General features: G+C 37.8%; 2 protein-coding genes and 1 non-coding gene across 4 annotated transcripts; 1 reads left to right on the top strand and 2 right to left on the bottom strand.

Moving 5' to 3' along the window:
- The first annotated feature begins 1,563 nt into the window (after positions 1–1,563).
- Positions 1,564–10,967, top strand: Tti2 (TELO2 interacting protein 2). Of its 2 annotated transcripts, XM_021719986.3 has the most exons (9): positions 1,565–1,722; positions 2,385–3,096; positions 4,719–4,905; positions 5,491–5,583; positions 6,959–7,146; positions 7,225–7,368; positions 7,548–7,710; positions 8,917–9,088; positions 10,776–10,967. In XM_021719986.3, the coding sequence occupies exons 1-8, from the start codon at positions 1,692–1,694 to the stop codon at positions 9,019–9,021; spliced, it is 1,623 nt and encodes a 540-aa protein (XP_021575661.2). In that variant the 5' UTR covers positions 1,565–1,691; the 3' UTR covers positions 9,022–9,088; positions 10,776–10,967. The 2 variants fall into 2 exon arrangements, with proteins under 2 accessions (XP_040124922.2, XP_021575661.2); XM_040268988.2 differs by lacking the exon at positions 10,776–10,967 and having other exon boundaries at positions 1,564–1,722; positions 8,339–9,067.
- Positions 1,604–1,705, bottom strand: LOC120884400 (small nucleolar RNA U13). Its single transcript, XR_005726827.2, has one exon. It is a non-coding gene; the product is annotated as a small nucleolar RNA U13 (small nucleolar RNA).
- Mak16 (MAK16 homolog) lies at positions 9,221–17,154 on the bottom strand. The gene is made up of 10 exons (XM_005340063.5): positions 17,046–17,154; positions 14,821–14,870; positions 14,620–14,729; positions 14,454–14,518; positions 14,110–14,261; positions 13,384–13,438; positions 11,850–11,924; positions 10,741–10,857; positions 9,847–9,912; positions 9,221–9,713 (listed from the first exon to the last, which is right to left on the bottom strand). Exons 1-10 carry the CDS (start codon positions 17,058–17,060, stop codon positions 9,522–9,524), a joined length of 897 nt encoding a protein of 298 aa, XP_005340120.1. The 5' UTR covers positions 17,061–17,154; the 3' UTR covers positions 9,221–9,521.
- Positions 17,155–21,286: the final 4,132 nt, after the last annotated feature.

Here is a 21,286-nt window from a genome sequence, read left to right as displayed (position 1 = left end):
TGGTACAGGGAAGAAATGCTCCCACACAGGAAGGATACAATAGCTGCCTATTGATTGGCATCTTGCTCCACTTGGGCCTTTAGAAGGGTAAGTCCTCTTGGGAGGAAATGTTTATTAGTGATTGGAATTGCTGAGAAAATCAGGAGTGCCACCAGTTGGTCAGAGAAGGGAAGGTCAAATGACAAAGGCCGAGAAGGAGGGTCATAACGACAAAATTCCCCTGGAAAGAGGAAATGTGAGTTAACACGGGAATTGTGGTATAACAATAAGAGCTAACATCTATATGATCGAACTTTCCACTGACCACACATTGTTCTAAGCAGTGTGAATGTATTTAACTGCTTTCTCAAAACAATCCTAAGAGGCACGTAGGGACTATTATCAACTACATTTTTTTCCAGTAAAAAAAATTAAGGCAGGGGCTGGGGTTATGGCTCAGCGGTAGAGCGCTTGCCTCGCATATGCAAGGCCCTGGTTCGATCCTCAGCACCACATAAAAATAAATAAAAGTTATTGTGTACAACTACAAAAAAAATAAAAAAATTAATGCATAGAATATTCTTGGAATATTGAACTTTTGCCCAAAGTCACAGGGAAGAAAAAAAAATCAAGGCAGACAGGAAGACAGAGTAGATAGGTTAGTTGCAAGTCCTGTACCAAGAACATGCCAAGAAGTGCGGGTCGTATAGCGCTCTGCACCATAACCACCTCCAGGAGGACAAGGAACCATTGACGTGTCACGGCCTCGATCACACACACCCACAATCCGGAGGCCACAGGGGGCTTCCTCTGGACTTTCAGGGACCTGGAGGCGGGATAAAACCCAAAGCCTCTGCTGCAGGGTGGCACAGGCCGCTGGCCACAGGCAGGGCTGCCGGGTGGCAGCAGAGAGGCGTAGAGCCTCCCCGTGGATCCCGTTCCGAGGAACTGCCCGGTAGTCTCTACCGACCCTCCTGATGCTCAAAGTCCCTATTTTTTCCGCTCCTGCCCACGCGTTGGCACAAACGACATTGGCTTCTTCAGACTCCTGGGACACCGTGACACCTCTGAGGAATAGAAGCTGGCAAACTCCCAAAGGGGCAGGGCACAGTGCCCGCATACCAGGCCCGGAGGAGCTTCACTAAAGTTAAGTGAACGCAATTCCGCCCCCGGGGAAACTGCAATGAGAGGGGGGGAAATCAGGTCTGCTCGGCGGGAAGTGGACTAAGGTCAAGGACTCGATGCTGGGCGCCTGGTTAAAACTCTACCAAGACCGCGGTCCTGGACCTGGCTCCAGGAGCCCCAGCCTGCCGGGCCTGCGCCCTTCCCGCTCTCTGGCGGTCGCTCTGGGGTACGTTCTACTCGCCGCCAGCAGCCCAGAACCGGAGCTACGCGCCCCCGCACCGGAGGGACTGTGCAGAAAGCCACTCCTACTGCTGGGTGCGGGAGTGACCGCGCTCCGATTGGTGAAATGTTCGACACCATCCACAAGGAACAGTTTCCAGAATAAAAGATACACCTACACAAAGTTAGCCACCTACTCTTAAAAGAAAAACAAAAAGAGATTATGCCTTTTTGAACTTCGAAACATGAAAAAAAAGAGTTCTGGGATCCTTGAAGTTCACGTCAGACGGGTAATGTGCCGATGTCGTAACAAGGTTTAGAGGGAGGCACATCTCACACAAGAGCGTGAACACCCAATCATCACGCTTATGAACCGAAGGATCGGAACCGTTGTTTCTGGTAAGCAGTCCCAAGTATGTGCCACTAATTTTTCGAATAGGGTGGTTACATAATTTCATATATATCCAATTTTAACACAAAAATTCCTGTATACTTCAAAAAGCAGGGCTGATACTCTGTGACAACTTTCTTTCCCATCTTACCAAAACAAAACAGAAACTAAATTAGTGAGCGGTGCTTAAATATGTAAATATATTCGCTAGAGCGCCACCTTTTCTGCCTGTTTTCTTAGCCTATCTTTATGGCTTTCCGACCGTAAGTCGTGAAATAGAAGATTGCGTCAGTATCGGCGGAAGTTAGCCTTGTGCTTTGCGGCAACGAGGTTTGGTGGTGCCGGATACTGCTAGACACAGGCGGTGTGTGGGATACCCGGCAGGTACTAGCTTTCTTATTGTGTTCGTGTCTCAGCTCACCAGGTTCTTTCTTTAAAAAAAAAGAAAAAGAAAAAATGGAGGGGAAGTGGGGTGTCTTCAGAAAGAGTAGTTTCTCCACTTCCCAGTTACAAGTCTGAGACTTTTTACCAGCGAGGCGCATTTCCCTTGCACTTTATTATCCCGGTCAAACTTGTCACCCTGCTCCCAGACGTCTCGCCCTTTTATTTGAATATAGTTAACTGTCCTTTGGCATAATTCCAGCTTCCGAGTCATCTCTCCCCTCTTTAGTGGGACCTTTCCAGCTTCTAGCTTCGTGCCCCAACGGAGACCAGATCTTTACTGCTGCAGCCGGAGGAATGGAGCTGGAGAGCGCGAAGGAAACACCGCTCGAAGGCTCTTCCTTGCCTGGCGAGTGGTCTCCCTCTGCCCTCGAACAGAATTTCTCCAAGATTTTGCACCGCCTTACCGGCCAGGAGGCACGACAAAGCAACTCAAGAGATGTCGCTCTTAAAGACCTCCGTGCTCTAATAGAAGCCACAGAATGTAACAGATTATTTGAGGGGAGTGGCGAACCGCACCGTGGAATACCTGAAATACTGGGGCAGGTGGCAAAAGCTCTGGGAAAGTACGCAGCCCCATACAAAGAAGAGGAAGGTGGAAGTGATGGCCATTCTGAAGTGGCTGAGAAAGCAGCAGAAGTTGGGTTACTCTTTCTTAAACTGTTGGGCAAAGTCGAGACTGCCAAGAATTCTCTTGACTGCCCTGCATGGGAGACAGGCCTACGTCACTTGTCAGGACCCATCTATATTTTTGCTATCACACACTGCTTGGAGAAACCATGGACCAGCCCAAAATCTCAGGAGGTTGCTGGAGAGGTGCTCTCCTTACTACTTCGAGTTACTGGATGCAGTTCTGAGGCAGGATTCTTACGCGGAGAAAATGAAGATGAGAAAGGGAAATTTATTGTGATAATGGGGCTACTCAAACCCGATTTGAATAAGTGAGTACTCCTGCCCTTTGCCACATGAACTTCAGCCTAATGTAGTGGAAGGTTAGAGCTCAAAGAACCCAAGTTTATTCATCAGGAAAATAAAGATGTTGTAATAGTAGATCTCTTAATACTGGCAAGTTAAAAATGCACTAGATAGTAGTAAATATGAGATTAAAACCAAGGTTTTCAGGCTTGATTTTACAATGTTCTTTCTGGCACTAGACATTTGCTTTGAAAAATTGAAAATCCTGTCCCATTGATTTGGAATTATGTTTCTTAACCTAGGTGAAGATAGGGATTTGGAGAGGATTTTAAAAACTTATGATTTGAGGGGTTGGGAGTGTAGAGTACATACCTAACATGTGGCAGGTCTTGAGTTTGATTCCCCAGCACCACAAAAACAAAAGTTCGAATTTCAATTTGGGGATCTTTAAACTCATCACTAGGTTTTAGATTGAGAAGCAGTATTTGGAATGAAAAAATAATGACTCTTTTTTTCACTTGATACTTTAGAAGTATTTGTAGCACTGAAGTGATGACAAAAAATATCATAAACTGTCATTTTTACCTGAAACATGGAGGACAAGGGCTTCTTTTTTTAATATTTATTTTTTGGTTAGACACAATACTTTTATTTTGCTTATTTACTTATTTTGTTTATTTACTTCTGTGTTGTTGAGGATGGGACCCAGGGCCTCCCGCATGCTGGGTGAGCACTCTACTGCCAAGCTACAACCCCAGCCCAAGGGCTTCCTTTTATTGTTCTGAGTGGAACTAGTTTAGATAGCCTCTCTGAATCTGTTTCCTTGATGGCAGGTGTTTACCAGGGATTCAACTTAGGGGCACTCAACCATTGAGCCACATCCCCAGCCAATTTTGTATTTTATTTAGGGTCTCACTGAGTTGCTTAGCACCTCACCGGTCTGAGGCTGTCTTTGAACTTGATATCCTCCTGCCTCAGCCTCCTGAGATGCTGGGATTATTTATATATTATTTAATATAAATAATATATTAATATATATTATTTATATTAAAAATAATGAAACCCAGCTGTTTCATTATTTTTAATATAAATATATATACTAACAGTTATTTTGAGGATTAGTTGAGTCATGTGCAAATTCACTTTATAATCTCTAAATTGGTGCTCATGTATTGATTCATTTGTTCCCTTATAATAATGCCAAGACATTTCCATTATTCCTCTTTCCCTTTTCAGAACATATGTACTGTAACAGTCATCAACACCACTGTCACCTCAGATTCTTTACATAGCTGTGGTTATAAATAACTGTTTCTCATTGGATAAGTTTTAAACAGAGAGCCCTTGATGACTGTTATATTTAGTGTAGATTATGGAAATTATTATTATTATTTTTTTTGTGGTGCTAAGGATTGAACCCAGGGCCTTGTGCATGTGAGGCAAGTACTCTACCAACTGAGCTATATCCCCAGCCCAATTATGGAAATTATTTTAACTCAAATCATAAAATAAGTGTTATAAACCCAAGACTTACCCTATGTGGGGTGTATTTTTTCAAGAATAAAAAATACTCTGTTCAGTTTGAACTGGTTAATTATATTGCTAATTAACATCACATCACTTTATGTTGTTTCATGTATGCATTTAGGGAAACCTGGAAAAATAACCCTGCTGCCAAACATGTTTTCTCATGGATTCTGCAACAGGTCACTCGACCCTGGCTATACCAACACCTAGAAAGGATACTTCCCCCATCATTGCTCATCTCAGATGATTATCAAACTGAGAACAAAATCCTGGGTGTGCGCTGCCTTCATCACATTGTGCTTAATGTGGTAAGCAATTTCTGCTGTCACCTGTGTTGATGGGACAGACTTAGTTATTCATTAACATTCTTAAGTCATCATATATAGCTATTATTTTCACTTATGTTCATTCACTAGCTTAAGTCATTAAGTCATTAAATTCACTTATTTATTTTTCTTCTTAAATTTCTCCTCTGCCAACCTGATGTGTTTCATAGTTTAATTTAAAAAGGACAACCAAAAAATCAGGAGAAAAGCTCAGTGGTAGAATGTGTTCATAGCATGCATGAGGTCCTGAGTTTTTTTAAAAAAAAAAGCAAAAAGGATAGTTATAGTAGAAACAGGAAGGATGGATCATTATCATACTGAATAACTAGAACTTGAGTGATTAACAGTTGACTTTGAACAAGGGAAAAAAACTGAACCTGAAAGGGATTGTACCCAAATGTGCAAGCTAGTATTGAAGGAAACTTAAAAATTTTGTAGAGCTTTTAAAATATATGCAGAAATAGACTGATATAATTAGCCTCCATGTACCCATAATCTAATTTGGAAAATTACCAACATTTTGCCAGTCTTGGAAAACTTTTAATTGGATAACTTGTCTGATTGCAGCCAGCTGCTGATTTGCTCCAGTTTAACAGAGCCCAGGTCATATACCATGCCATTTTCAACCACCTGTACATGCCAGAACACAACCTCATTCAGGTAAGGTTTATCCAAAATTGAGTAAAAGATTGCACTACGTAAGTACTGAGTAGTTGAGAGACCTGTTCCTCTCTTATAAAGTAACGAGGATAAATAAAAGCTGTTGCCTAAAAAATAGCTCAACATTAGACAGGCATCCACACCTGAGTCTTCAAAGAAAAACCAGTGTTTTGCCTTTACATTGGTCGATTATGTCTGAAAAAGTTCTATTTTATTAATTTTAATGTTCTTCCTTCTTTCTTGCCTTACATCAACATATGCACTTGAAACTCATTATATGTAAATATTTAGTGTCATTTATTTTTTCATCCAGTAGTCACTGATACCCATTATGTGCCAGTAACTATTGTAGGATTCAGAGATAAATGAATTAGGTAGGCCTTAAGAAATCCTTTGGAGGGATAAGGTAAGGTAATTGATTATGTATTCACATATCTGAACACATATACAATATAAGTGATAACTATATTAGGTTTGTGTAAAATGCAGCGGATGTCTAGCAATAGGCAACTAACCAGGTTGGGGTGGTGTTAGGGATGGTTTTAGAAGGCTTTGGGAAGCAAGTGATATTTGCTTATGAAGATGAATAGAAGTTTCATAGGAGGGAGAATATTCTGAAGACAGAAGAAACAAATCTATAAAATTACAGGTTTGTGTGTGTATGTGTTTGTGGGAGGGGATGGAACCCAGATCCTTATACATGTTGGGCAGCACTCTTCCAGAATTATACCTCTAATCTTTGATCTTTTTAAATGTCTTGTCTACCTCCTTCTCCAGCATCTTTTTTTTCTCTTTATTTTTTTTTTTTTACTTTTATTTTTAAACTAGTATTTGGAGTTAATGAGACTCCACATACTAACAGGTAAGAGTATATTTATGGCTTTTAAGATGGTGAAGAAGAGACTTTTGAAAATGCAAAACACTAAGAATAACCAAGCATCCCAGGAAAACTAAAAGGGGAGGGTCTGGATACTGTAACTTCAGATAGGGTGATCAAATGTGATACTAATTTGGACTGTCTTAGATTCTGTGTGGAAGTGGGTTTATGGATAGTAAATGTAAATATGAAGTTATCACTAAGTCACTTTTACTTAGTGACAATAGACTTAAATTCCTAAAGTCTGGATAAACATTGCAGCTCTGCCAGTATTCCCATTTCACAAACTAGTAAAGAACAATCCTTAGGAAAAATGGAGATGAAGGATGTGAAGACGGTGTTAAATAATTTGCATTCAATATATTAATTACTCTGGTATCTTAGAATTGCTATGACATGGAACCCAAAGACAGTAGATTAATGAAGTTCTTAGAAAAATTAAGAGTGTTGTGAATGCAAATGGATGAACTATAGTTTCTTTCCATTTATTCCTTTTAGGCTGTGCTCCTGTGTCTCCTGGATTTATTCCCCATCCTGGAGAAAACCATGCACTGGAAGGGAGATGGAGCTCGCACCACCACACACTGTGATGAGGTACTGCGGCTGATCCTAACCCATATGGAACCAGAGCATCGCCTTCTCTTACGTAGGACTTATGCAAGAAACCTACCAGCTTTTGTGAAGAGGCAAGTATCTGGGTTGCTGGTCTAGCCATACATCCCAAATTCAACTCTTTGGCATCACATTTTCTCTTCTATTTTTAGGTTGGGGATCCTAACTGTCCGGCACTTGAAGAGGCTGGAGCGGGTCATCATTAGTTATCTGGAGGTTTATGACGGACCAGAAGAAGAGGCTAGACTGAAGATATTAGAAACCCTAAAACTTCTCATGCAGTATACTTGGCCCAGGTATAACTTCCAAGCGGACAGCTGTGCTGAAAAGGGGCAAAACCCGGCCAATTTTCTCTTTTTAATTCAGTGCAAAGTATTAGGAACATGCATAACAAAAATCTGAAGTATGACCATTGGTTCTGTTTTGATGTTAATGGTCTTTTAGAATGTGAACAGTCTTTTCTTTCTGATTGCAGAATTTCTTGCAGACTTGTGGTCTTACTGAAGGCTATCTTGAAACTTATATGTGATGTAGCAAGGGACCCAACACTTACACCTGAGCCTGTTAAAAACACTTTGCTACAGGAGGCCACAGACTGCCTGATTCTCTTAGATCACTGTTCTCAAGGACAAGTTAAGGTAAGAGTCTACAATTTGGTTTTAGTTGGCCCTTATTATTTATATGTAATTCCTGTGATAATTTACTATTTATGTGCCTCACCAAGCCTAGAGGGTTTTATATTCCCATCTCTAAGCCTTCTAGTCTTCAACAATTTGTTCAGTACTTTTTCTTTTTTTCTAATGATGGGAATTAATCCCAAGATACTACACTTTCCCCTAGGCAGCCTTTGAAGCACATGCTAATAAGCATTACTCTTATTAATGAGCTATATCCCCAGACCCTCATTTTAAAGCTATTCAGAACTGCTTAGAGCAAACGGCAAGAGGATCAGAGGTCTGAATTACGGACAAGAGAGTACGAGCAAAAGCATTATGATCAGGAGTTTGTAAAATTTAAGTTCTGTTCTAGTCTTTTGAATTAAAAGTAATGAGTTTAATATTGAATAACTTAGCTATCAGAAATGTTCCTGTTTTGGGGTAGGTAACCATTTTAGGTGGATGTTTTCCCATAGTTTTATTTATCCATATGGGAATTCTTTTTGGTCCTATATTCCACAAAAGTTAACTACTCAAAGTCACAGCTTATACTAGCTATCTGTGCATTTATATGTATTTAATAGACTTTCTCATTTTTTACTCCATTTAGAAATCTTCAATTGAAAGCCTAAGGGTAGCATGAAAAGAAATTCATCTCAGAAATATTTGAGAGTGTGAATGAACAAATAAAACAACAAGCCAAACTATTTCATTTTAGCTCTTAACCTTGGGCAGTTTCAAGTTTTGAGAGCTAAATTCAGATTAATTTGCTATGGTTAGAATTAAACTGCTGCCTCTTGAACCAACAGGACACCGGAATAAACAAGTTAATGTTTTGTTTCAGTTTGGTTTTTTGGTACTTGGTATTGAACCCAGGGGTGCTTGATCACTGAGCCACATCCCCAGCCTTTCTTTGTATTTAGAGATGGGGTCTCACTCAGTTGCTTAGGGTCTTGCTAAGTTGCTGAGGCTGGCTTCAAACTCATGATCCTCCTGAGCTGTTGGGATTATAGGCATGCACCACTGTGCCTGGCTTAATGGTTTTTGAAGTAACCTATTCTGATTGGTGAACTGTCCTTTAGTTATCCATTCTTTTCTTCTTTGAGTATGTTTCTAGAGAAGAATGAAGGTAAAGGGGAAAAAGTAACAATTCAAAAAAGTCCATGTTTGTTTGGTTTCATGTTTCAGGGTCTCTTGGCCAAAATTCTCCTAAGCTGTGAAGACAGAACGGTGGTGAGCTGTATCAGAAAAGTGCAACAGGTTCCTGAAGGCACTCCCTACCATGGAACTTAAGAGTGCTCATTAAAAGGAAAGAATTTTCTTTCCATTCCAGATTGTATGAATGGAGTTGTGGGAAAAGGTATTATTACACTAAACATTTAAAATAGGAACTTTTTTCTTTCTTTTACCCCATAGGAATAGGGAAAGGAGAAAAAGAAATTGAAGACCTGACATTCTATATATGGGAGAAACAAAAAAGGACACTAAGGAATTTAGTGCTAAAATTTATAAATATTTACACCCACAATTTCATTCCACCTTCAGGGACTCATCTGTTAAGCTTCTTGGGCTCAAGCTGTGATTGCCAACACATATGGTATAAAAATACTCTTCACAACTTACAGCTTTCTTCCACTCACTCCAGATTTCTTGCCCCACTGAAGTGGCATAAATATTAAGAATATAAGTATTGTGTGAAATAGTACATAAAAGAGCAAAAACTGGAGGTGTATGTATGTTTAAGATTAAAAAAAAGTTCAAAATCTTTAGTCCTGGTTAAAAATGGAGGAAAATCATGTGGTTTTGGTCTTGGCCATGGGCTCTGTCTCTTGTTCATACTCTATCTCTACATAGGCTCGTTTTCTCCTGAAAGGTCCTTTCAAGGGTGTTTTGCCTTTGTGCTTTGCATTAATAGTCTTGTCTTCTTCCTCTTCACTGGAGGACTTATCTTCCTGATCACCACTGACTTCCAACTTATCCATATCCTAATATGGAGAGAAAAGATCAAAGGAAAAATGCTAGTTTAGAACAAATAGAGTGTTTATATGCTTTTGTTTATGTTCAGAAACTATTCTTTTGCCACAGGCCAAAAGACAATCTTTTACCCCCAGAGCTCACCTCAAAATCACTTAGATCACTCTCATCCACTTCCTCATCTTCCACAAATTCTCTTTTGCCCACATCCTAAAATAAAACATAATGATTGGGTCCAGAATACATAACAAAGATCCAGTTTAGACATATAGTAAAAACTCTTTGCTAAATAAGAACATAATTCTTTGGTATAAGCCAATCAAAATTTAGTTATTCCCATGTTTAGTGCTCCTAAATTTTAGAGACATCAGATAATTCCCACGCCTGATTTAAATTTTTAGATTTATATATTTAAATTTTTAAATTTATACATTTTATATATTATTGCATTATTTAATATATATTAAATCTATATATTTAAAATAGATTTATGTATTTATATATATTTAAATTATTAGAGGCAAAATATCTTCATTAAGTAAAACTAAAATTGTTAATTTATAGAGTTTGTTGGCTGAGGTGGAGGACAAAGCACCCACTACTAGTCAAATCTTGTGACAGAGAAAAGGTGACTAAATTACTTTTGGTTAAGGGTGTGAAGATAATATTCTCTCTCTCAATTACATAAAATAGGGACCAAGGGTATAGCTAGTTGTAGAGTGCTTGCCTAGCATGTATAAGGCCTGAATTTGTTCCCCACCACCACAAAAATAAATTTAAAAAAAGGTGTTAAGAATTACATAAAAATGTATCTGGTTCTAAATGTTGGTGCTTGTCAAAAACAAGCCATTGCAGTGGTACATGTATGTAATCCCAGAAACTTGGGAGGCCAAGGCAGAAGGATTTTGAGTTCAAGGTCAGCTTCAGCAGCTTAGCTAGGTACTGCCTCAAAAAATAAAAGCTAGGGAATGTAGCTTGGTGGTAAAGCAGCCCTGGGTTCAATTCCAGTACCAGACAACAAAAACAAACAAGACTTACTTCTTCTTCATCTTCTTCGTCATCTTTTTCCTCAGCATCTGAAGAGTCGCTTTCTGTCTCCTGTTGTTCCAGAGCCTTGTCGAACGCATGAATGGGGAAGTTGTAGATGTCGCCATACTGAAGAACAAACAAATTGCCTTTAACTACATTTGGGTATTTCACTTGAAATTCTACTGTCCTACAAACATATCTCTTCCTCAGGAATTAAATGAGAATACTTATTTTGATGAGTAGTTTTTCTGATGTCTTCTTTTTGACATTCCCCCCACCCCCAGTACTGGGCAGTGAACTCAGGGGCACTCTACCACTAAGCTACATCCCCAGCCCTTTTATTTATTTTGACATAGGGTCTTGCTGAGTTGCCCAACTGGGTTTAAACTTGTAGTACTACTACATAAGCCTCCCAAGTAGCTGGGCTTATGGGTGTGTGCCACACCTGTCCTGTTTTTGACTTTTAAGAAATCCGTAGTTAATACCAAATGGGTAGCTTCTATGGAGCATGCATGGAACCAGGACATTTAAAATTTAGAAACTTATAAAACCCAAACATTAAAAACAAATGTAATTTTGCTGACAAAGGTAAATAGTAAAGCAAAAGCATATTTTAAGTTGTCTACACAAATAACAGTTTTTTTTAAAGAAATTTTTAAAAATCTTTAAAGACCAGATTAATAGGTAAATGGAGCATCCCAAGGTTTTTACACAGAGATCTAGAACTGTTGTGTTTGGGAATGAAACCAGGTCTATGTGAATTTAAATAAAACCAGAGCAGAGAGATTTCCAGTATTTTTAAAATAAAATACAGTTCCCTATATTTCCTAGCATGATACTATTGCTTAAAAAATAAAACTTGTGCGGGGAATGGTGGTGCATTTCTGTAATCCCAGCAGCTCAGGAGGCTGAGGCAGGAGGAGTGAGTTCAAAGCCAGCTTCAGCAAAAGCAAGGTCCTAACTAAGCTACTCAGTGAGACACTGTCTCTAACTAAAATACAAAAAAATAGGGCTAGGGATATGGCTCAGTGGTTGAGTGCTCCTGGGTTCAATCCCCAGTACCAAAAATAAATAAATAAATAAATAGACCTGTACCCCAAAGTTACAAGCTTTCTCACCGTATCTTGTTTCAGTCTCTCCAGTAATTCCTTCTCAATGGCATTGTCCAGCTGAGCAGCTATTAATGCCTTTTCCTATAAAAGAGAGAAACCCCATTTACTTCATTAGTATTCATTTTTTCAGCCTGCAGAAACAGAAATTTCCCATTTCATCCTATTATTGAGGCTTTGGCCTCTAACCAAATAGATTTCTTCATTCCTTCTCAAGCTTTCTTGGGAACTTTTCAATTTAAAAATTCCTATGGTTTTATAAGTAGCATTATAAATTTAATTCTAACAAAGCTTTTGACAGATCAAACTATGTCTACATAAGAATCATAAAATTATCATCCCTAAAGTCAAACTTTATAAAAGCTGAGAAAAGGAAATAGAGACCTTCACCTAATTCTACTTTCTAAAACCGTCTTAGATTCCATGTGACAGAACCAAAAAAACTCTTCCTCTAATGGCTGTCAGTAGTAGTAATCCAGCAGAAAAACTTAAGTACAGTTCATAAAAAACAATTTAAAGGCAACACTTCAATAATGAGTTTCAGGATGAATTTTTCTTTTTCATTCTGTAAGCATTTTAAAGAGAAATGCAGGACCAGGTGCAATGGTCTTAGCCTCTGGAATTGCTGGGATTATAGGCAAGCACCACCATGCCCAGCACATTCAAAAAACTTTAATTGATGGACCCATCAAAAAGTTTGGAGACCAATGATGTGATATATTTGAGATACAAAACTTTATATGTTATTCATGGGAACAAAAGTATCAAAAGATTGATAAAGCTATTTCTTAAAAAGATAGGACATTAGGCAAATGCCTGTTGGTAAAAGGGAGGTAAGCAAAGCAAATACCAAGAAGGACTGAAAATTTGAACTGGTCAGGAATAGTAGATTCCTAGGTCTTGAAGCATAAGGTAATTTTAGGAGGTAGACAGGTATACTGTTCTGAACAAAGGTTGGAGATTTCTGACTAGAGCACATGTTCCAGGATACAATACTATTCATCACTTTAGTAACAAAATTGCCCAATTTACCTCACAGAAGTAAATAATCTATGATCAAAGCAGAGTTTCCAATTCTTTACCAGCAATTTTAAACTGCAGAAAATTCAATTTATCAATCAGATACATCCAGACCAGACATCTGGCTATTTAAAGATAATGCTCAAATTCTGCTAAAGATAACATCATATATAAGAAAAGCAACATCAGAATTCTGAAATCTTAAAACATCTGACTTCAAGAGTTTAAGGAACTATGAATCTGTATTAAGACATTGTTTTTGTCTATTTAATCTCTTAAGACATTGTTTCCACTATACACATCCCTAAAGCATCCATATTTTAACCTAAAAATACATAATCCTAAAATACAAAAAACTCAGCTGTCATAGGCAACTAATATTGCTATTGATTAGTGTGCCATTTTCCAGGGTTGAACAGTTTACATGAAAAACAGTAACTGAATCTTTCTCATGTACCTTGCTTACTACCGCTACCACAATGAAAATACAAAAGCTATGAGTGTGAAAAGTAAGTTACGTTACCTCTCTTCTTTTCTCCCTACGCTCTACCTTCTTACTCAAAGGAACCAGTTTTCTCCTAGGAGAAATAAAACACTTTATCAGAAAATCCAGGTTCATGTGCTTTGTGTTGCTTTTAAAAGATAAAAAGATTGGAATTGGTTTTATAAGGCTCAGCTCAATACAGCAAAATATACTACTTAAAAATTTCCAGAAATTCAATGTTATAATAAACCAGCTATTTTAAAATATATTTTAACATAGGTGTTTTTGTTTGCTTTAGACATCCTGAGGTTTCTGAGGGCATTCGCTATACTAAGATTAATGTTTCAGTGAACTAATAAATAGGAATTTACTGTAGAAGATTAATATCTTTAACATTCTCTGCACATGACAATGAAAAAACATCAGGGTCTAACACTTTCAGAAAGTAAAAGTCTTACATTCCTGTTTATCATGTTTTAGACAATTTTCAAATCCCTAATGTTAAGATTTCCTCAGGGAATTATAAAAGAAAAAATTTTGAAGCATATTTTCAGGCAAGGAGTGGGGAGATAATAAAGTTATACTCTTGTTTTAAAAATCCTGCAAATCAAAAGACACACCTTTAAAATTTCTTTTTAGCGTATCATACAAGATTATACAAAGCTGAATTTAATAGAAAGCATTATTAGCAGTTTAACAATCTCAGGTTAATAACATGCTCTATGTAAAGAAGGTTTCAAAATAAACAAATATACAAACACTTACTGTCGCTTTAGTGTAAGTTTTCTAATTCGAATTAGGTACTGGGTTATCTTGGTAAATCTCTGCTTACATTTGTGTCGAATGAAGCGGGGCCAGTAAATTAGGTTTTCATCTATTTGCTCCAGTGCTTTCTCATAGTTTTTATGAAGCCGAACCTACCAAACAGAAAAAGGAAGCTTGAGGAGCAAGGGCAAATGATTAAGATTTCACCATCAACACCACCATTAAAAATCTTAGTGGGAATGGCTTCAGACGTTTAATCTAGAGATGGTCAAGGAAGAAAGAAAAGACATGTGGCATCTTTGCTCTTGATTTAATAGTCACTACAGTTTCTTTGTGAGTCTTACCCGTTCCCAGAGACGCCTAGGAAAAGCTGCTCGTTCTATAACTTTCATATACAAGTAGCACTGTCCTGAAGGATAAAAAAAATCTTTAATATTACTTCAGAGAGATTGAGGAACATCCTTCTAAAAGGATGTTTAGTAGTTCTTATAGAAGTTAAGAAGGAATTACCTTTCTCTTCTTTGATAGTAGCATATTGACTATTTGCCAGGGGACAGGATGATCGATTGCATAGTCCAGTTAGGCTGTATTCATTTCTGCAAAAGCCCTGAGTCTTGGTTCTAGAATAGAAGGAAATAAACATAGATTATAAAATGGTTACCAACAGGGCAACTAAAAGAATTTTAGTCCAGGTTGCAAATATAGTCTTACCTTATTTTGAAGGAACAAAATTGCCGGTTTCCTAGTGTATCCCAGATAACCTGCAAGACAGAAGTAAAAATATCCTTCAGGTGGCCCAACAGATGCTATGTTAATTAAAAAAGACAATGCTACACATCAAGGTATGCTTTACTAAGGAAAGAAGTCTTTAAGGAATGGAAGAAATGGTTTTTAAGAAAGCCTAACTTGTTTTCTTTACACAAATTCTTTACACAGATTCCTGTAGAAAAAAAATACAAATTAGCAATAACCATAATGTGACTACCCAGAGAAAAAATTTCAATAGTATTCTGTTTCTCCAGAATTTGTGTGGCACCAACTACAGTGTACCTGTGTGTACATTTTAAGCAAAAATGAGATCATATTATATGTACTTTGTAACTTTGCTTTTTTACATATATGTTCACTTTCCATTATAAAAGGCTGCACAATACTATTTGGGCATATATATACCACAACTTTATCTCACTGAGGGCAAGGAAAATTCTCTATTGCTATCCTTCACTGGCTGATGTTCCTGTTATTCACTCAGCATTTCTTATATATTTAAGGCTCCAAATCCTGACACTCTGTAAGGAATGAAAAGAAGATATAGTTCTCTAAGAGTTTTATCTATCTAGTTAGGGGGAAAATATGTAACAAAGCACCACAAAGTAGCAATCAATCTAAGAGCCACAAAGAAGTGTATGATAGTGTAAGAATCTTTGAGAGCTGCCTTAAGGAACTGAGAAAAAGCTTTAAAGTAGTTGAAGAAAGGTCAAAGAATAGAACACATTTTGAGAATTTTATAGGAAATGAAACTGGACAAGCAGGAAAGTCAGGCTTGTGACTTCAATATCATCTCTAAAATAATGACTCCAAAATAGCCATCTCCCAATTAAGGCTTCTTTCCTGAGGACTACTCTTTGTCTTTGCATCCAGCTGCCCACTTGACACTTCAATTTCAATGTCTAAAAGACATCATAACTATTAACATATTCAAATAAAGATCTGAGTTCCACACCCCTCTAAAGAACATGGCACTGCTTCTCTAGTCTTTCCCATTTTAATAAATAAAATCACGAATAAACTATTTAAATCAAAATCCCCTAATTTGTCCCATTTGTTCGCTCAATTCATCATCATGTCTTGTTACTTACCTAAAGAACAAACCTAAAGTCATCCATTTCTTTTCATCTCCACACTTACTACTCTAGTCTCCTTGCTTTTATTCCCTCTCCTCAGAAGTCCTTCACAAAACACAGCAAGGGGAGAACCTTTCACAAGGGTATAGCTGATATCATCACCCACTAAAAGCCCTAAGAACACTTCCTGTAAGACTGCATCATCTTGCCTCAACAAGTATACCTACTTCTCATCCTCTTGATTCCTGTAACAAGTTATAGGAGTGTCCTTTATATTTTTTCTCTCCCATCTTCAGATCTTTGTACCTTTATGTTTTCTGGAACGCTTTACTGTACCTCTACTGTTTTCTCCAGTGCTCAGTGGTTGTCTCATTTTCATATTATAGGTCTCAAGAGAAACCTTCCATGACCAGCACCATCTGAAGTAGTGTCTCCTAATTACACACTACTTCATTTATTACTCATCTTTCTTTCACAGTACTATTGTTTTATTTGTTCACCTGTTTACTTTCTTCCTCACCAGAGTGCTCCAAAACAGCAGGGGCTTCTGTTAACAAACCCGAGTAATTACCACCATGCCCGGCACCTTCTTGAGAAAATACTGAACGTATGTTCACCAACAGCTAAATGAATCAACCTAGGATGCTTCTGAAATCCTGACATAAGCAGACAGAGCACATGTAAAGAAAAACGACACAGGAAAAGCAGACTGAAAAGTAACTTGCACCGGGATGAGCAGGATCCCTAAATTTGAAGTCTAAACTTCGCCATAACTTTTCTCCCGCCCTCCCAAGTCCCAGGAACAATACAGCTGATAGTATGGCACAAAGTCCTTAACGCTAGGCACTAGGAAATGGTTAAGCTGACCCCGTGGTCTGAGGGGTAGTGTCCTGGCCTCTTAACGGAACGTGCGCAGCAGCTGGAGACCTCGCGTAGACACGCGTGCAAACACACTTTCGATAATCAGGGTTCTAGAAACCCCTCGTCAGGAACCGCACGAGGCAAATAGACCAGCTGAGTATGCGGCTTCTGATCCCTAATAATGTGCGAAACGCACTGCATAAATCCCGGGAGCAACAGGAGGAAACTCACGTCATCTGACTGCATGGTCTCGGCTGTCCAAGCAAGTAGCGGATGCTTCCGGGAAGAACCCGGCTCTTCCGGGCAGTCACTTCCGGAAAGCCTAGCCTCACGTCTCGCGAGAAGCTGGACTTCTCGAAGCCACACGGCGCCCCCTGGCGATCTAACTGTCGTGCGCTCCTGTGTGCCTTCAAGCGCAAGGACATCAGCGCGCACGCGCACTGACTTGTGTTTACTGTGGGGTCCCGCGCCGCTGGCAAGTCGTGTAGGCAGCGTGGTCTAGAATCGCCGGGTAGAGGTTAATCTCCTGCTGCTCCAGCATCAGACTGAAGTTCCCTCTCTGCTTCCTTCGGCCCGCGGACCTTGGCGCCGTGAGGGGCAGGATTGCTCTTTTTGCGCTCCTTTGTAGACTCGGAGCTCGAAATCCAAATTAGCCTCTGTCCTTTTTAACCTAAGCCCCTGTGCTTCTCACTCTCGGAAATTCATATGTCAGATCATATTTCAAAAACAAATGTGGAGGGTTAACAGTCCGTTTTAATTTTTCATTTTGCTAGAGGAATTACTGTTTCTACAAAAGAAAGGTCGTTTCTACCAAAAGTCATTGCTAAAAGAATAAGAAGGGCACAATCTCAGAATAAGGATGGGCCCTTAGTTTGAAGGCATTAAATAAGTAATTGTAATAAATATTGTACTTTGGCTACGTGCTGGTGAAAGCCATGATTCAGAACCATTGATTTACCCCTAATTTTGGAGGCAAACTTAAGTTATAAAAACTTATGGCCATTTACTAATTATCTTTAGGCAAGTCACTTAACTTTTATCAAACTCTTGCCCCATTTGAAAAATGGGGATATGTAAGAACTAGAGGTGTGTTAAATACATAGTTTAAATTGCTTTATAAAGTAGTTGTGATTGTTTTCAGTACACTATTGTCCTGTACAAGGCTGGTTTGGAGACCTAGAGAAAAGTCCTGTTATACACACACACACCTTTCTATGCTAGTAAAAAATTTAAAACAGCTTGGAAGAACCCACCACCTGTACACACCACACTTTGCAAGTTGCTTTAAGGAGAGGAAGGTGGGGCACTTTTCAGTTTGACTTAACTCCCCCCCCCACCACCCACACACATTAATAGGTGGCCTGTGAATACTCTAGACTTGTTACCACGTCTTAGAAATGGCTCTTTTCCCCTAAAAAGGATAAATCTCAAATCAAAATGCAAAAAGGAGAACCATCCTTCAAATAAGAAATGTTTTTAAAAAATAATGACGGGCTGGGGATGTGGCTCAAGCGGTAGCGTGCTCTCCTGGCATACGTGCAGCCTGGGTTCGATCCTCAGTACCACATACAAAGATGTTGTGTCCGCGGAGAACTAAAAAAAATAAATATTAAAATTTAAAATAATAATAATAATAATAATTACAAATAATATATGAATATAGGTTATAGCTACAAAGCGAGCTGTCAATTTTTTTTTCATCCTCACTCTTTCTAAACAAAACCCTTTAAGTAATTCATCAAGTAATTTTGGAGAACCTGCTATGTGCTAGATATAGTTCTAGGAGCTGGGGAGATAGCAACTAAGGGGAAAAAAAAAAAAAAAAAAAAAAGCTCTGTGCCCTAAAGAAGCTTACTTAATAATGGGCATTCAGAGACTTGTCAAATAAACTATATTGTATAATGTAATGTCAGGTAGTTAATAAAAGATATATAAGATATAGTAAAAAAATACAATAGATAAAATTAAAAGAATATTTAAGAAATCCACAGGAAGACAGGAGAAAGGAAACAAATCTGTACACAAATGTTTAGAGCAGCTTTATTCATAAAAGCGAGAAACTAGAAAAAATAAAATGAATTAAAAATGTAACAAAGATCTATATATAAGAGCTAAAACTCTTAATAGAAAACTTAGGTAGAAGTGAAGCATGTTGGTGTAACCCTATAATCCCAGTGGCATGAAAGGCTGAAGCAGGAGTATCACAAGTTCAAAGACAGCCTCAGCAATTTACCAAGGCCCTAAGCAAGTTAGTGAGACCTTGTCTCAAAATAAAAAAATAAAAAGGGTTGAGGTTATATCTCTGTGGCTAAGTGCCCTTGGATTCAATCTCTAGTAGCAAAAAAAAAAAAAAAAAAAAAAAAAAAAAAAGAAAGAAAGAAAATGAAAAAGAAAAGAAAAGAAAGAAAGAAAACTTAAATCTTCATGATCTTGGATTAGGCAATGATTTCTTAGATATGACATGTAAAGCACAAGCAACAACAACAACATCAAAAAAGGCTAGATATTATCATAATGAAAATATTATGTACTTCATAGAAATACATTAAGAGAGTAGAAATACATTTAAGGAGAGGAAGGTGGGGCACTTTTCAGTTTGAATTAAGGGAAGAGATAATATATAGAACATTTTTACAAATCCTACATCTGATAAGAAACTAGTATTTAGAATAGATAGAAAAAATTTTAAATATTCAAAAAGACAAACTAGTGAAAAATCAGGCAAAGAATCTGAACAAACATTTCTTCAGAAACAAAATATATGAGTGACCAGTAAGCACATGAAAAGATTCTTAACACCATTATTCATCAGGGACGTCCAAATCAAAACCATAGTACACTACTTCACATCTACTAGGATGGCTAGAGCAAGTTAGATAATAAAAGGGCTGGTGAGAATGTAGAGGAATTGGAACATTCATATAGTATGCCAGCAGAAGTGTAAATAGGAACATCAGCCACTTTGGAATACAGTTTGAGTGTTAAAACATAGTTACCATGCAACCTAGGAGTTCCATTCCTAGATACATACCTAAAAGCAATAAAAACATATCTGTGTAAACACTTATTCATGACTCTTCATGGTAGCAGTATTCAGAATAGTCAAAGAGTGAAAACATTCCAACATCCATGAACTGATGAATGGAAACCCAAAATATGTTATAGTCATACAATGAAATATTATTAAGCATAAACAAAGTGAAGTACAGGTACATGCAAAGACATGGGTGATCTTTGGAAGCATTATGCTACATGAAAGAAGCAAGTTGTAAAAGACTACATATTGTACAAAATGTCCAGAATAGGCAACTCTATAGACACAAAAGAGTAGTGGTTGCCTAGGAAAAGCATGATAGTGAGGGTTCATTGAGGGAGAATTGGAGTGACTGCTATGCATACAGGCTTTCTTTTTGGAATAAAGGAAAAAATTTTAAAGTGATTGTGGTGATGTTTGCACAGTCTTGTGCACATACTGAAAGCCATTGCATTGTATGCTTAAATGGGTGAATTGTAAGGTCTGTTAGTTACATCTTAATAAAACCATTATATAAGGAAAATGGAAGTAATTTAGATGTCCTTTAGTGAGAGAATGGTTAACAAATATTCATACCATGAAATACTACTTAGTAATAAAAATAAACAAGCTATTGATACAATAATATAGTTTAATCTTTAGATGATTGTGCTGGAGGCTAATCTTAAATAGTTACATATTGTATAATCTCATTTATATAACATTCTTGAAAGACAAAATAATAGAAATGGAGACTAGACTGGTGGTTAATAGGGCTTAAAGAACATGTGAATGGATAAAGAAAGTGTGGTATGTATACACAATGGAATATTACTCTCAGCCATAAAAAAGAACAAAATTATGGCATTTGCCAGTAAATGGATGGAACTGGAGAATATCATGCTAAATGAAATAAGCCAATCCCAAAAAACAGAAGGCCAAATATTTTCTCTGATATATGGATGCTAATTCACAATGGGGGGAGTGGTTAGGGAAGAATAGAAATACTTTGAATTAGACAAAGGGGAATGAAGGGAAGGGAGGGAAAATGGGAATAGGAAAGATGGTAGAATAAATCGAACACTACTATTCCATGTGCATATACGATTACATGAACAATGTAATTCAACATCATGTAGAACCAGAAGAATGAGAAGTTATACTATATATGTAAAATATGTCAAAATACATTCTACTATCATGTATAACTAATTTAAAAAATTAAAAAGAAAGGGGTGAGTGTCAGAGTCCAGCTCCAACAGGGGGTCTCAGGAGTCCCCTGAGATGGTGAGGAGTCGGCGAAAGGGGGGTGGAGAAACAACACAGACACCATAGTGAAGGTGTTGATCCCAATCTTTACTTGTGAAGTTGATCATGTATACTTTTCATTTTGGCAGGCACACAGTACTTTGTGGTTACAAAACAGGAATCATTATTCAAATAAACAAAATATTACGTA

Source organism: Ictidomys tridecemlineatus, chromosome 14 (genome assembly GCF_052094955.1).
Source record: "Ictidomys tridecemlineatus isolate mIctTri1 chromosome 14, mIctTri1.hap1, whole genome shotgun sequence".
Lineage (NCBI taxonomy): Eukaryota > Metazoa > Chordata > Mammalia > Rodentia > Sciuridae > Ictidomys > Ictidomys tridecemlineatus.
Note: the sequence above shows the minus strand (reverse complement) of the source record. Positions and strands in the feature narration are given on the sequence as shown.

What these genes read in the sequence shown, in the direction of transcription:
- Mak16 (XM_005340063.5), bottom strand. An exon ending in TACTATCAAAGAAGAGAAAG is followed by an intron (nt 14,519 to 14,619) that starts GTAATTCCTTCT and finishes TTTATCCTTCAG; the next exon opens with GACAGTGCTACTTGTATATG. An exon ending in AAACTTACACTAAAGCGACA is followed by an intron (nt 13,439 to 14,109) that starts GTAAGTGTTTGT and finishes TATTTCTCCTAG; the next exon opens with GAGAAAACTGGTTCCTTTGA.
- Tti2 (XM_021719986.3), top strand. Translation starts at nt 1,692, where the DNA reads ATGAACCGAAGGATCGGAACCGTTGTTTCTG. An exon ending in CTACCAGCTTTTGTGAAGAG is followed by an intron (nt 7,147 to 7,224) that starts GCAAGTATCTGG and finishes TTCTATTTTTAG; the next exon opens with GTTGGGGATCCTAACTGTCC. An exon ending in ATGCAGTATACTTGGCCCAG is followed by an intron (nt 7,369 to 7,547) that starts GTATAACTTCCA and finishes TTCTGATTGCAG; the next exon opens with AATTTCTTGCAGACTTGTGG.